The following is a 16536-nucleotide window of genomic DNA, read 5'->3' on the forward strand; positions in this document are numbered from 1 at the left end:
TCTGACTGCACTGGCATTTAGTTCAGCTGTATTGACATTTTGTCTTCAGACTAATGCACCTACCTGTACCAGTAGAACAAAACTACACTTTACATTTTCCTACTTTCCAAAGGAGCAGTTCAATTTAGGAAAGAAAAATGTCAGTTTAGGCCCCAAGAATGTTTTCTAGTGACCTAGATCAGATAGAGGTTCCTCCATGAACAGGGCAAAGACACACACACAAGGCATTTACACCGAGCTCTGGAAAGCAGTCCTATTGAATTAGGTCTTGTCAATGTTTAGAGGCAAGTGTACCCTCACCAAATGCTACAGTTGGCCATGGCTACACTATAGTATGTCAATTTGTGACCATGCCCTGGGTCTGAGGATGAAAGTCACCTCGTACTGATGCTGAGCACAAGAACAATGCAGTATCAAAAGCCTGCCTGGGAGAGGTAGCAGGAACTCTAACAGCAGAGAAATCTTGTGCTGGGCCCCAGGACAAAGCAAGTTTCACACAACACACAAGTCACGGTGTGCTTGAGGTGGACACCAAAATCATAAGTAAAGTTCCCACCCCCCAGCCTACTTTTCCTCTGTACTCAAAACTCACTGTGGTGCCAGGTGGAGTATTGAGTAGGTGAGGATCAGGCCCCAGCTGTGCAACTTAAAGCCCTTCAACAGAGAGAGCATGGTTTAAAACATACGTATCATTGTCTTCATCTTCCAGAAGCAGCTTCTCAATGGGCAGTGTGCCGATGACTCGTCTGGCATCCTCCAGCTCCTGGGGGGCTGGTTCAGGAATGGAGATCGGCAAGGGCACAAACTGTGGCCCGGAAAGTGTGGAAGAAGCTGGCTGGTACTGCAAAGTGGAGGCTGGCAGTGCGGAGAGGGGCTGTGCCCATGGGAAGTATGTGAGAGGTGGCTGCTGATCCGTCACCTCAAGCTGAGGCACTACAGCAGGGGTGGTGCTTCGGGGCTGTTAAAATAGAAAAGAAAATTAAACAAAGTAACACAATTGGCCAGGTGAGTCAGAGGGAGGACAACAAACAACAGGCTAAGGATGCCCAGTCTCACTTTTAACATCCCTTTTCCTGTCTCTCTGGGTGAAGCATTATTATACTGAGTGTGACAGTTTTCCCACGCTGGCTCCCATGAGAGTGGTGGCTGTGGGTGTCCCAGGTGCTTGCTGCCAGTAGCTCACACTCATGTCAAGTTCCCTCTAGCTTTCTGTTCCCACTCCCACCCTCACGGTAAGCCCAAGAGACAGTTACATCCTGTGCTGAAAACTGCCTTCTTTGATAGCGTCTCTTGTGAGTTGAATGTATGGGCACAACTTTGCTGCCACAAGGCTGAAGGCAGCTTATTCTGGCCTCTGCAATAGTGCATCCTGACAGACCCTGTCAGCCAAGGCAGAGTCACATTTGAAACGACAGCCCTTCCTCCCTAGTGAAGGCCACAGGCCACAGGCATAGGCTTTTGCTGATTTGGTGTGTCAGTTTCAGCAGCTAAATTGAAACATTAAAAGGAAAATAAGCTGCTTGATTTCAAATGAAACAGAATTCTCTGCTCTTCTTTTCTAAGGAAGAACAAATCATCTTGGGTCAGCCAAACAGATTTTGTTCAGCCTGAAATCAAATATTTGGCTATGTTTACGTGTTATTTTGGCCTTGCTCTTCCATCTTTAAACAGCAGTTTTTGAGAAATTCATTGCCAAGTCATTCTTCCTGCTTCACCTGGTGGATGAGTTTCCTGGAACCTCATTTACTTTTTTTTTTTTTTTTTTAAAGTTTGGAATTAAATAGTGAAGGATCCCCTAGATACTGCTTAGATCTCTGGTGGGACTGTGTCCTAAGCACTTGTCCAGACAACAGCATTTATTGACTATAATGTGCATTCACTCAGTGAACTACTTTAATTCTTCTTCCTCAGGTATTCCAAATCTGAGCTCCTAAAGTTGAAAGTGATGACAACAGTAAATGTAACATTCATCATTATTATCCTTGAACTGCAAACAGTATTCTCCTACTGTAAATAACTGTTCATAGGCTTGAACAAACTCAGGGCAATGGCAGCCCTGCTGCTGACTTGATTGAGAGATGACTCATTTCCCAGGACACCAGCAAAGAACAATGTATGTGTTAATAACACAGAAAATTTGGAGTGCAGAGAACTAGGGAAATGGCAGCAAAGTATGCTTGATCTCAGTGCAACCACGACTTTTGTCTTGCTCAAACCATACTAATGTCCAGCACAGTGCAGACAGGGCCAGTGCTAGAACAACTATTTGGTATGGATACAAAGACACACAACATTATAATAATTAAATTATAAGAATTACATCCGGCATTCCCCATGGCTCTTGCTAGAAGGTGGGGAATTTGCTGTCATTTATACCCAGGTATTTTTGACTTACTGCAAAATTGGTGATCAGTGGTTGAGAAGTATAAGTCAGAACAGATGAAGGTCCAACCAGTGTGTAACTGGGACACATAGGCTGAACATACATATCTGCTGTGTATGGACAGCTGACTGCTTCATGAGACACATAATCAGGGTAAGTGGTCCACTGAGTTAAAGGCTGTAAGGATGTGGGAGAGGGCTGGGAGATCCAGCCAGAACAGAGTGCTCCTTCATCTGTGACAGGCAATGCAGAGGCAGCAACATCCATATCAATGCAAGGTTGGCCTAAAAAACAGGAGAGGATTAAAGCCTAGTTCAGCATAATCTTCCCTGCAGCAGGGCTGACAAACACTTAGAAAGTCAGGGAAACATTACCCATTGGTGAATAGGAAGGAAGTGGCTGATGGGGCAAAACAACCTAGAACAGAGAAAAAAATATCCAGGGATTAACACCATAAGCATTAAATTCAATCCCCTCTGAGAAGCACTGAGGGACAGAACATATTATCTATTATCAGCTGATTATCAGCTACTACTTTAATGGCAGTGCCTGAATGTTCCCACCTGCCTCTACAGAAGGACCAGGAGAACTGAGCCTGGCAGACAGTACACATAACCCGAGCCCTGTTCATGGGCCTAGCCAAAGTCAACATGTCCCTTCAGCTCAAGGAGGCCTTAAACAGTATTTAAACCTTGTGTTGCAGAGGGAATTCCTCTTCAGAGAGGAGCCAGCCAATCTGCTTCCTCCTGGGAGGACAGATAGAGGTGGCCTGAAACTAAGCAGCAGATAGCCCAGCATGGCTCTGGCTGATCTCTTTTTGTGCTCTTGAACAAGCTGCTTAATTTCCAAGCCACTTTCTCTTCCTAGGAGTTAGATTGTGCCAAGTGCAAATCACTTTCACCCTTCCATTAAGTCAATGGTGACTGAAGGTGGTCACAGCATCCTAAAGGCACTCCACCTAAAGAAAAGATATATTTAATGGTATCTCCAGGTAACATGAGGCTGCACTGCATTCAAAATGCTTTAGAGATGCAAAAATTTCTTTCATTGCCAAAGTGTTGACAGCTGGTGCCAGGGCTGGTCAATCATTTAGCTACGGAGGAAGAATTTTTGCCTGTGTTTGTTTTATCTCCTACCGTTGTAGCTGCCATTGCACTGGCATTATGAACATTTCCCCGTTTCCTTTTCAATAGCTCCTTCACTGGCTCTTTGACACGGACACCTTGATAGGGGCGAGGCTGCGGCTGCTGTTCTGGAGCAGAAGCTGAGAAAAAAAAAAGTGCATGACATTTAATTTCCTTTCTCACCATTCGCACAGAACCAAAATCCCTACAGCAGCCTGTTTGTCTGTGGGTTGTACTAGTCAATGTGGCCGGAATCTGGACTCATAAACATTTTCTTCCTTAGCTAATGATGTCTTTTGGCCCATACATGACATCAGATGGCACAGGTCTTCTCTCTACCTTTGCTGCTTGGATGCTGTGATCACACAGATAGATCATGAGGACAACCTAACCTGAAATGTGTACACTTGCAACTCCCTCCCAGCTGTTAAATAGCTGCAGCAATACTGAGAAACTCAGCCCCCGTTATTTGCAAAAGAGCATTCATACATAATTCACAGCACAAGAGCTTGTGCAGGTCTCACAGGCAGGATGGTCTGGAAGCCAGAGCTGGCAGTTTCCCTGCCACACTGGCAGGTGTTTTTATAGTCCTATCAGGCACAGGGTGTAATAAACATGTTCTACTGAATAAATAGGCATATTGCTGTAGATATCTATGAAAGCCAGGGAGGATGTAGTATATCGAAAAGGGGTTGCTGCTGTTACACAGGGGATAATACTCCCTTCCTAAAAGCAACAGCTATCAACAGACCTCCATCTCCCTATGGATATATTTTATACATGTGTGAAATCAGAGTAGTAGCGGTGAGCCACACACTCTGAAGGGAGGTAAAAAAGGGTGGCCTTCTTCAAAACTTACCAGCTAGGTAGACAAAAAACAAAAATAGAGAGGCAACATACAAAAGTTGGTTTTCCTCAAACTGTCTCTAGACTAAACCTTTCATTCTACTGCCTCCAATGAGGTTTAAATCTGTTAATTGTGGTTCTCTACTTTTTTTTTTCCCTCCTTAATCCCTGAGCCTGAAATTCTGTTTTCTTTAGGCTTCTGACAAAAATAGCATGTTTATTTTATTCCTCCTGACTTCACTTGTGTGTATCTGCTTTATGTTGCTTCAGTGCCACTGATCTGCAGTGCAGCTATTTACACCCACCTGAAGGACAAATCAGACTGAATATATCCAACAGGCATATAATACAGATTGGTTAGTAGATATCTAGCCTGTGACATAATATACTTGCTGGCCAAGTAGACACATTAAAAAGTAGAGATTTGATATTCAAAAGAAATACATTATATTGTGACTTAGATGCAAGCTATAAATGCAATCCGCATTAGAAAAGCATCCTCATCTGGAAAGCCATTTAACTCACCACTAGTTTGACATGCATACCTCATAGCTTTTGAGAACAAGCAGGTATACTTAAGTGCCATCCTGGACCAGAGTCATGTTTCTGTTCCAAACAGAGCTTTGCTCATAGCCTGGCCAGGAGGTTTATAACTTAGCGAGCTGGGGCATTATATTGACAACACATCTCAGAGCTTATACCCATAAACTCTGAACCATTTTGAAAAGTAAAGCTTATGGCCAGCTAAAAAAGCCTATTGCAAAGCCTTGTGACAAGTGAAAGTAGAGGAGGCACAGTTCTTCATAAGGCAATATTATCAACCCATATTTCACATTAAGTATTTGGAGGCACTTGATAGCAGAAGGAAATCATAGGATATCAAAGCTCAGGGAGGCCTGATATTTGTAAACCCACTGATAGCAGTAGTGGCTACCTGCCCCTTTTTACTGCACTTTGATTTGTAAATATGCTAATTGATAAGTTTCCATTTCTAAAGAACACATATGGCCTTTGGCTTTATGAAGTACAGGTGGATATCCAGCTCAGATCTTAAACTTAAAATATTATTCCACCCAGGAAGCATTTTTTCAGATTTACATTCTGTGTTCACATCACAGAACAACATGAATAATTTTACTTCTGATCATCTCTCCCAGTTACATGCAATTATATGCATGTGCACTCAAATGTTTCTGTTACACTTTTCTGGGGGGAGAAAAACTGAGTCTAAATACAGACATTGTACGTCAAACTCAAAAAATATTTAACAGAATAAAACATTTCTGCTCTAATTTCTTGTTTAAAAAAATGAAGTACTTCTTTCCCTTCAACTTTGCTCTACCATTAACTCTTTCTGCGTCACTACATACCATTTAATCATGAAATCTTGATTGATTATTATAAATACTTTTAGTACCAGGCAGCACTACATTTATGCATGGAACTGTTGTCTTTGTTACCTTTATGGATATTGGGAAAATACTTTGCTTTAAAACAGTAGCTGAAGAAAAGATGATTTTTCAGCCTTTGCCTGATCTACCTTTGCTTTCTGTGGACATTCTTTGTGGGACTTTGAAGTGGGTTACTTGCATTCTCATGAATCCTGTGGCTTTGGAAATGCAGTTAACAAAGGAAATTAAGATCACTTTAATTCTGCATACAAGCATCCACAAAGGCTTTTAATACAGTTCACATTTTGCTTTTTAAATTTAATTGGTATTAATTTATCTGAGTGCAAACAATAGACAGTGCTAAAAAGTGCTGTAGTATGAACTGTACTGAGAACTCTGAAAAGGAGCTGAATACTAGGCAGGAGGTCTGCAATAAAGACCATAACAAAGGTGCTTTCTTAGTCTTATAAGTGATTTATTTACATTTGGAAATTATTTATTTGTACTTTACCGAAAAGCTCGTCAGAGTCAGACATTGCTGCTGTTCTTTATACTGCATGAAAACATCAACTCCGCCAAAGCAGATAAGAGCTCTGCTACAGATTGCATGAGAGGCAGAACTGTACCTCTTGGGTAGTATCTTATCCCTGAGTCATCACACCAATTTCAAAGGGCGTCCTTGCAGAATTAGGGTGGGGAAGGATGGCAGTTTCTGGCTCCAGGTTTGGGGGATGGGAAAAAAGAAATTTACTGTAAAAGCTGACAAATATACCTATTCAGAGTTTCCGGTGTAAGCAGAGTAACCAAAAAAAAAAAAAAAAAAAAAAAACAAAACAAAAAAAAAACCAAAACCAAAAAAAACCCAGCACCAAAGTCTGCAGAACATATTTCAGTTCCCCCAAGCTGACCTCCAGAAATAAAAATAATGGTAACACAGCTGCTTTTCCACTGTTCAAGTGTTTACCAAGTCTGAGAATTACAGATGAACCACAGCAAAATGACTTTTGGCTTCAGTGTACAATTCCTCATAAAACAAAAGAAATATGATCCTTTAAAAATAAAAGCATTTTTAGAAACAATGACAATTAAAATATCCTTGTAAATAAAGTACTTGGATTTAGTAGTCTCCGACTTCTTATACCAGGGTTGTCTTAATAAACTGTAAAGGCTGCCTTGGACCTAGTTTCAATTATAATTTTATTTAAGTCATAAGCTGCAAATGCACTGAGGTCTGCATGCCTAAATTCCATTCAAAAAAATAAAAGGAATAGCAGCACATGTGCTCCAGTGTTCAAGTGCCCACTGTGTTCTAGCTTGTCTCATACTACTCAAGGACCACAGAACAGCCTTATGCTGTTCCTTAATAGGCACTGGAGCTTAATTTGCAACTGCTCTCTGAAGCTGGAGCAGTATGAAGTGTCAGAAGTCAATAAAGAAGAGAAGGAATTTAATCCAACCAGTAGGAGCTTTGCAATAGTTCCTATGTGTAAATATATTTTAGCTCATTGCAATGCTTTTGTCAGGCTGTCTTACAAATCCATGCTGTGTGTATACGCTCAGACTCCTTTCATCAATGTTATCAATTATTGTATTGTTTGAATGTCAACAAAAGCCTAGCACAAACCTTGAAGTCTTCGGACTAATCTTTCAAAGTGGCTGGATAACACAACAGCTAACGAAAAGCTACCAAATGCAGCAGTCCCACTAGCTCTATCAAGTGACAACAGAAGAAAGCCCATAATGATGTTTGATTTCAGGCCGCTCTGCAACTCAGCCTGAAAGTGTCTAGACTGCACAGACAAGGTTGAAGGTTGCCAGTTTCAGTGGACTCTGGATGAAGATTTGACAACTCCATTACTGTTGTTGTTAAGGTCAACACACTCATCTCTCTACATTAGTTATCCCTCTGCCAGTTGGTTTGTACCTGTTGAGTGTGAGTCCAAGTTGTGCTGAACATAGCAGGCATAGCCAATGCGTCTGAGTAAAAGATCAGACAGGGAAAGCATACCAAGACATTGCCAAACAATTAAACCAAGCAACTTCAAAATCATCTTCCTCTAAATTTTTATTTAACCATTGCTGAAATTGGAGGGAAGATAATGACAAAACAGCTGTTGGAAGACTGCAAGTGTTGAAGCGTTCAAAGTTTCAGATCACTAAACTTTGTATTAGCACTACTGGCCTTCACACACACATGAACTGCAGATCAGTTTAAACCTTCATCCTTCTAAACAAGTCAAAATGATTTCCCATCAGGCCACTTTTCTGTTTGAAATACACTGCTAATCTTTAAGAGTTTGCATGACTACCTGCCTGCAACAGCAAATGACACACTCGTCACTGTTTCAGAAGATTTACTGTTTCTTTGCTCACACACTGACATGTGATAAGCTTATCGATTGATCAGTGTTAACAGTGTAAATATTTTTCTCTTTTCTTCTTTCACCCCCAGTATAATAAAAAAATTAAAAGAAACACAATAGAAAACTTTTTCTTATTTGCAGTAACACCAAAAAGCAAACAGTAACTTGAATAACAAGAAAAATTTAGATTTCAATTAACAAACTAGTGAGTTTCTGGCTTGAATATTGAAGACTAAATTACATAGGCAGCTGCTGACATTTTTATCACACACAGTGAACTTTGACTAATAAAAAGAAAAAAGTGGCTTAGCTTTGTATACACTACTTGGATGCTTAGACTCTAATCAGAACCTTTTTTCAATAAGATATCAATGCCCATTTAGCAAGGGACTAAATATTTCACCATAGTTGTCTGCATTTTACATTAACTTCAGATACAGAAGCCTTCAAAAATATTTTTTTAAAAGTATTAAAGCCAGTAATATTATTTTGGGTCTGTTGCTGCTTTGGAAATTAATCATGTGATCAGAGCTGACATCAGAACTGAAACAGCTGCTTTTGTGATATTGATAATGTTCCACAGTACATCATGGATCACTGCAAAAAGCACTTTGATAAAATGTAGCTCTTAACAGCTAAGCAGGCAATTCTTCGTATGAGAAGTACTTAATCAGTTCCCCTTGTATTTACATCCAGCCTAGCTAGCTATTCATAGCAGTGGATCAGCAAGGAAAGAGAAGGAAATATAAGTCCAATTCTTAGCTCTGCCAGGATCCCTGTACAAAGTTGAGGGAAGCGTCACCCAACTGTTAGATCTCCAAAGTTATTCGGCTGCCCAAAGATACGTGCTTTAATAGAACTGACAAAAGCACTTTTCAGTAATTTTAGAAATCCCTGCAAAGGAGGATCTGCAGTCCTCAGGCAAGTTAGATTCCCCTTGAAAACTCAGAACTTTACAAATCTATACAATGAGGAGAAAAACAGTCCTTATTCCTTTTGGTTTTCTTGTGCTCCTAGGACAACCTGCCAGTCCCCACAAGGGTATAGAGGTGGTGCTGGAAGGGTAGTCTAACTGCAGCCATTCTCATGGCTACAGCCAGAGCTTGGATGCTTTAATTCTAATCACACCACCAGTACCCATTTATGCAAGGCAGTAAATAGTGTAATGCTTGTTCAGGTCTCTGTGCTCCCTCAAGCAAAGCCATTGAGCCAGGAGGCTTAAAGTGCATTGCAGAATGAGGATTCCTTAGCCATGACCAGAGATGATGAGCCTGTCCTTATTTGCTGGGTAGTTACACTGTTTCCCTCAAGATATTACTAAAAGTGAAAAAACAGAGTGATCTTTCTATGTCTCTGCTTTGTGGTAAGTCCAGGGCACGGAAACAAAGTACTGAAATTCATTTAACTGTCCAAGATCCCAGACAGTAACATGATAGGGAGTCACTCAGGAGAAAGATTCCTCATTTCAACTTCATCCCTAGCCCTCAGCACCCTCCAGAGTGTGTCCCTTTTTTAAACTCTCCGACTGATCAGTCAAAAGTGAAACACTCTGAAGTGACCCATCTGCAACTCATGCCCTTGGAAACAAAAAATCAATTATTTCTACAAAGATCCATCTTAGCAAGTTGTGTTGGTGGTAATGGGCTTGGGTGGCTAGTAAATACCAGGTCCCTGCCTAAATTGACTAATAAAGACCTGACTAATACATTCTCTGTCTGGCTCTGAGAATGAATAACCTGCCATACTGTGCTCAGACACAAAATCTTGTGTACAGCCAAATAAATAATGAAAGAGCTCAGAAAATGTTTATCTGATAGGTATTCCATTTGTCTATTGCTTGCTGCATTATCATGTCAATAGCCTTCCCATCTGAAATGGTATGTCTTGAGGCCCCAGGTTTGCACGTCAAGGCCCATTTGAAGGACTGAACATGCAGCTCTTTTTGTGCATCTGACACATCCCAAATCTCCTTCCAGGTGTTACCATTATTTTTTGTATACAACCCTGATGAGGAAAACTGGAGTGGATTATTGTCTATACTGTGTATCACACTACAGGTGGGTATTTCAATAAAGATTTATTTAAACGCAAAGCACTAAGCAAACATCTGAGCAGAGAATCTGTTCTACAATAAATAGAAGAACTCAGAGCATGAGCAAAAGAGCCGAGTAATGGTTCATTGCTCAGCATAAGGAAATGAACTCAGGAGGGTTCTGAGCATAATTAAATCAATAGACTAAATATTTCACTTGCTTACCAACAACTCAGTACAGCATTTGACTATGTCTCTTTTGGCTCTCTTACATAGCACTTCAACTACCGAAGTCAATGAAACATGTTAGTTTGACAGTAGTGTATTTCAGAATTATGCCCAGTATCTTTATTTTCATATGTTTATCTACAGTTGGAAGAATGCCAAGAATCAAATTAGGCTTGGATTCTAGCAGATCCATGTGCCCTTGTACCCTGCCTGTGCCATTCTTGGGAGCACAGTATGCTTTTGACTACTGTCCTTTTAGAAAAGGTCCCCTTCACACCTCCAGATGATCTAAACTAGTGGAAGTCAGGAGAGCACCCCACAGAACCTACATTCTGTTCCGACACAAGGAAGGTATTACAAATTGGCAAACAAAATGTTAACTTTGTATTTTTCCACCAGGATAGAAACAAAATCAAGGGGAGATCTGAGGACACGCAGGGAACAACAGGAAAGGCTGGTTAGTAGCCCCTGCTGCTTTGATTATTCTAACAAAAAACCAAAACCAAACAAAACAAAGAGCTTCCAAGTGCCAAATAAGAGTTGGATGCATTGGCCATGTAGCAGTGAGGGATACTAAAATTTATCTGTTTCAGAACAAGAGAACCCTATTACAAAGGGGAAGCTGAGATAGACAGAAAGTGTCTTAACCATAAGTCTCACCCGCATGTCCTAATTCCTCCCAGCCCATAATACTCTTTCCATTTTAGTAATACAAGCTTTCCATTTAATTGCTTATGTGGTCATTCATAGAGCCTGACACCTGCTTTGTAAAGCATGGATGGGCTCAACTTTCATACTATCCATCTTTCCCAGTGGGGTTTTACCAAAATTAAAACTCACAAGGTGCAGCATATTGCAGTTTCACCTCTCAGTCTCATTATCTGATACTTTCAGAAAGGCTGTATAGAGTCCCACATCTGTTGTGGGCAGAAAAGGCTTTATGCACTTAAAAAGCATTTGGGAAGAGGTTTTCAAGGGTGCAGATTCACATATCTTAGTTGCGTGGGAATCCAAGCAGTCAGTGGAACAGCTAAATAGCTGATTGTCTGCCTTATGTGCAGAAGTCCCATTGGACTGCAACAGGAGTTGAGTGTCCAAAGCATTTTGACCTAGCCAAAAGCATCACCTAAATGTGAAACTCCTGCAGAATTTCAACCTGCTTGCATACCCTCTCATCGCAGAAACCATTTGCATGAAAGGTATGTTAATTTTGTTTTCAAAATACAACATGAGGTATCTATCTGCATAAAGACATGTAAAAGGAAAGTAGCCGGTGCTGCCCATTAGAAATTTCCCATCCCTGAAGGGTTACCGGGCTGCAGAGCAAGCCTGCTTCCATTCAGCAGAATCCTGCCAAAAGCTGGGAAGCCCCGACCAGTCACTTCGCTTCTGCCGTGGGAGGGGATGCTTTCAGGCTGAGACACTCTCTGGGGTTTTGCTGAGCGGAAGCTCTGGGCCCCACTCCTGCAAAGAAGTGCACTGGGCCGTGACCCTGAGGGAACGATTTCCAGTGTGCAGGGCCAGCCATGCGAGACTCCCTGGAGGACATGAGTCTCTGACCATAGCAGCTGAGGGCAAGGTCCGTTAGTTTTCCTTCTGTTCCTGCAGGCCTTTCTACAGAAGGGTCCCCTGAAGAAGCGGGAAACTGCCCTTTAGAAGGTGCCCATGAGAAATGCCCTCTGATGAAGTCACACCTATTTAAATGAGTTCTTGTGTCACTCTTGGGCTTGGGTTTGGGAGAGTTTTTTGTTGTTTGGTGGAGTTTTTTTGTTGTTGTTGTGTTTTATTTTTATAGGTGGGGAAAACGTATAGAAATGATACCATTCCTTTTGAAACCTCCTATTTAGCTAAAAACCAATTTTAATCCAAGTCAACGTATCCTGATGGAAGAGGTTGCCAGGACTTCTACGTAGTCTCCTTTCACACAGGTACAGATAGAACAAAAATTTCTGCCTCTGCCTTTGCTTTCAAGCTGGCACTGCGCTTGACTGGAATTGCAAATGCAGCTCTGGCTGGGGAACCAACTCTGTACCAGTCAGGCAGGAATGCCTTGGCATCCAGCATGCCTTTCATTTCCTCTAGCAACACAATGATACATAACCTACTCATAGCCCCATATACCCTAGTCATCCTGCTGCTTAAGCATGTAAAGTTGGACTTAATAATTGTCTTGGGTTTCAATCCAGTCTCCTCCAGAAACCAGGTCCATACTACAAAATTTGCAAAGAAGCCTTAGGAAAGTAAACGCCTGACTCCAGTTGACTTTCACTGGTACTTCAGTTTGTGCCTCCATTTGTCTTCCTTCTGGCTCAGTTATTGCAGCATCCCTGCTTTCTCTGACAGATCCCAAGCAATATAAAAGTCTCTTTTACATATGCCCCAGTACATGGTCATATGCCTCTCTAGTCTGGTTACTCCATAATACAGCAGGTTAAACCACAGGGAAGTAGTTTACCTGCAGGTGAGAAATGTCAAACCCTGACATCCATTCCTGGGAGTGCATTGCTAGATGTCAGTATAGATCTCATTCACCTGGGTGTCTGGCAGCACAGTACCACAGGTGTGCAAAACAAAACAGTTGCTCTTGCCAGGATTAGAGCCATCTGTTTCTACACCGAATATGGGATGCTTTGTCCCATACTTGGGGAAAAGCTTCACCCACTCCTCAGAAGCTCCCCACAGCCTTATCGCCCATCTATCCAGGATGCCTTTTTGCCAGAATACCTGAGTAACTCATTTTGGTTTTAATTGTACTGAAGCTCTCTGCATGGCAGAGGAAAGCTCCTCCCATTTCCTAGGTATGGAGCAGAGCAGGGCTTTTATGTTCTCACATTAGCCTAAGGCTCATGCAAGCACACACCAAGTTTTCTGGTCACCCATACTGCCTCTGCATCAATTTATACTTTAGAGCAAGCCAATGGCTCGCATGTGGGCACTGGGTCATCCACGTGGTCACAGGTGGTTTGAACCAGATGGTGCAGCAAACTTCAGGCCACAGCTGGTCACACTAACAGGAAATATGGGTGCACCAGAGACACCAAATTGAGACTCACAGAGATACTGAGAAGTCTAACTTCCGCTGAAGCCTTTGGGACCTGGCACCTGAATACCTGTACTGACCTGAGCAATCTACCTACAGTCACACAGAGGTCTCCAGTAGAGCAGGCAATTGCACCCAAGCTGCCTGCATCTCAGTCATCAGAATACTCTTCTTGTCTACCTTCAAAGCCAAAGCACATATTTCATTACTGTAATGGTATAGAAAAGAAGCAGGGTTAATAAGATAACAGTTCCGTGTTGGAAAAAGGAACCCTTACCATGAAATGACACAGCAGACAAAGACAGCAAATGCCAACAGTGAGCACAGACTCAGCCAGGCAGCCACCTACAGAAATTTCCCCTCAGCCCCTTCTGTGTCTTAGTAAACATAACACCAGGCTGCTCTAGCAACCAGCCCAGGAGTCAGAAAGGAGTCTGGCCACTCCACTGGCTGTTTCATCTGACCGCTGTGAAAAGCAACAGAAGCCAAATTAGGGCAGTTACTATGTCTCATGCAGGCTTTCAAAACTGCCAGGAAACATTGCTATAACAGGAGATTCAAGGCTTGAGAAGCTCAGGGGGCATGGAGGGACAGGCAGGTATTGGCCAGAAGTTTCTTGCCTAGAAATGATCAACAGGGAATGGCTGACATCAAGATACAGGTTTTGATCTCTTCTCATTCAGGCTTGTAATTCCCGCTTACCTTTAAAAGCACTGCACGTGTCTAAGAAAAAATACCAATTCGGTTGCCAATTTTGTTCTACCCAAAACACCAGGTTGTTACTATTGCTTTGTCATTGCAGCCCCCCCTCCCTCCCCCCGCCCCCAAACAAACCATTAATGGGTTTCTGAGATGGAAGATTAGATTCAAGATTTGAATCTAATCATCTTGCAGTATCCTCCACATCATATGCCTACTGATTCTGAAAACAGCACAAAATAAAGGGGAAACAAGGTGTGTTGCCATAGTGCTCCTGCTTGCTGCTTAATACTTGTCAGACAAATTGAAACATGATTGAATAAGCAGTCAGAGCTTCTTGCTACAGGATGTTACAGTCTACAATATAATTTCACAAATACATATTTGAGCTTCTGAAGTGTTCAACTGAAAAAAAGGAGAAATGTGTAGCAAACAGACTTACTGCTAATAAGCTCAGAAAGGCATATGCATAGTAAACTAACCTCTGAACAACCTAACCTAAAAGCTATTATATAATCAGAAGATTAATGTTAGTTCCATATCAGATAAGTGACTGGCAGATGTTTAAGAAATTAGCTTCTTCCATTCAGGTGTGTTGCATTATTCCAGCTTAACAGAACAGCATGGTGAAAAGCAAAGGATGGCGGCACAGTTGAAAAATGAGCAGCATCTACAGATCCAGAATGAGAATGAAAAACTTGTAAGAAGCAAACACCTACCTGTATTATGATCAGTAAACTATTCAAGCAAAGGTGGGCCAAGAGGAGTGAAATTATGTTGAAAACAAGAGAACTGATTTCCTGTAAAGTCATAACTGTATTGCCCTCAACTGCTTTGTTCCTTATCTTTTTTATTAGTTGAAAAAAGTACATATCAAAAAAGGCAAAGAAATAAGATTTCTCACAGGTTTCACTTTTAAAAAGGAAAATTTTCTGGTATGTAACCACTGTAACCTTTGATATAATACCTGCATCCTGTTATTGTTTTTATGAATCATAGTCTTCCACTTGATTCATAGTGGTGAATGCCAACAAAGCAGCAATGCCGCCCTGTGTTAATATCCCTCCTGGAAAATTAGCATCATGCCTTATCATTTACCTCTCTTGAGCTGTACATCTCTTCGCGAGTACTGTCTCCCATGCTATGCTAATGCTTACTTATTCATTACAATCTTCAGCTTTTATCACAGTTATGAAAAACAAATCAGAGCTCACTTACATTTTTGCCAGTGCATATTCTGTGTCAGGATGGAGTCTTTTTTTCTCTTTGATGAAGATAATTTGGCTTTTTAATAGCTAACGTGTGTTTGACTCCTTTACGGGGATGTGACAACTGACTGTCAGGATGTTTCTTTCAGCTTTTTAAAAGACCCATGTTCCCGCTGAACCCTGTGATGTCATCACATCCTCCAACCACAACCACTTCTATATTTTCCCTTTCTCTATGTTGTTCTTCATGATGCTAAACAGTTCCTCCAAGAGCAGTGAACTCTGGAAGATATTATGCACAAAAAGGCACTCAATATCACTGAAATGTATTTGAACAAACAATCAAACCTGGAACATGCCACTCATGGGACTTTTACCATAGATTTGCAAAATTAGGTCAAAAGGTTGTACATCAGAAAAAACACAAGTAGTATATAACATTTTGACCTTCTTTGGCACTAAGGATGGTCTTGTTTCACTTAAGACAGCATTCTGCTGCTTCAGATGGCATAACTATTGGCTTCATACACTTCAGCTAGACTGAAACAGCCCACAAGCCATGTCTGCCTGGCCCTTTAAATGTGCAACACTTGTAAAATACAAAACTTGAATGTTTGCTCCTGCCTTATGAGAATCTCAACTCCCTGGGGCCACTAAATTTGAACTTATGAGGAAACACCTGTAAACACTTCAAGCCTCATTAAATGAGGACGTCCTTCATTTAAAAAAGAAACCCTTTTTCTGTTTTGTTTTTATCAAAATAAAACACTTCCTACTAAAGAAAAGATGGCCCTTCCAAAATATCTTGCAAAGCCAAAGGAAGGCTGAGAGACACTTGCCACAGGAGTTCAAATAAGTTATTAGCATTAATAACAGCACCATTATATCTTACCTATTCAGACCATTGCATGAACATAACCTTTTAAACCTCTTAACATTCTTGCCTCAAAAAAATCAGACCATCGTAATGAATTTTCACAAGTAACACTGACTTAGGAGCTTCATTGCCAGAGAAATATTTGTTGGAGACTGCACAGTGAGTTTAGGATTCTGGCATTCTTATCTTCTCGTTCAGTTTTTGATCACTGAATTGCCATGGCCTCAAAGTTTGCTCTCATAAATTTCTCTTCCCATAAAAAGAAGGCGGCAGGATCTGTTCAGTTCTTTAGCCAGGAGTCTGTTAAAAGAATTTCATCCTTTCGGGGATGCCAAACACCTCTTG

At 41.3% G+C, this 16536-nt stretch overlaps 1 protein-coding gene across 1 annotated transcript; it reads right to left on the reverse strand.

Moving 5' to 3' along the window:
- Positions 1 to 646: 646 nt before the first annotated feature.
- POU2AF1 (POU class 2 homeobox associating factor 1) lies at positions 647 to 15414 on the reverse strand. The gene is made up of 5 exons (XM_049800172.1): positions 15325 to 15414; positions 3520 to 3647; positions 2758 to 2800; positions 2396 to 2667; positions 647 to 958 (listed from the first exon to the last, which is right to left on the reverse strand). Exons 1-5 carry the CDS (start codon positions 15338 to 15340, stop codon positions 647 to 649), a joined length of 771 nt encoding a protein of 256 aa, XP_049656129.1. The 5' UTR covers positions 15341 to 15414.
- Positions 15415 to 16536: the final 1122 nt, after the last annotated feature.

The sequence above is a fragment of the Accipiter gentilis genome, chromosome 5 (assembly GCF_929443795.1).
Source record: "Accipiter gentilis chromosome 5, bAccGen1.1, whole genome shotgun sequence".
Taxonomy (NCBI): domain Eukaryota; kingdom Metazoa; phylum Chordata; class Aves; order Accipitriformes; family Accipitridae; genus Astur; species Astur gentilis.

Coding starts and splice junctions, on each gene's coding strand:
- POU2AF1 (XM_049800172.1), bottom strand. Junction 2,801..3,519: donor GTGCAATGGCAGCTACAACG/GTAGGAGATAAA, acceptor TCTCTGTTCTAG/GTTGTTTTGCCCCATCAGCC. Junction 959..2,395: donor CACTGATCACCAATTTTGCA/GTAAGTCAAAAA, acceptor CTATTTTAACAG/CCCCGAAGCACCACCCCTGC.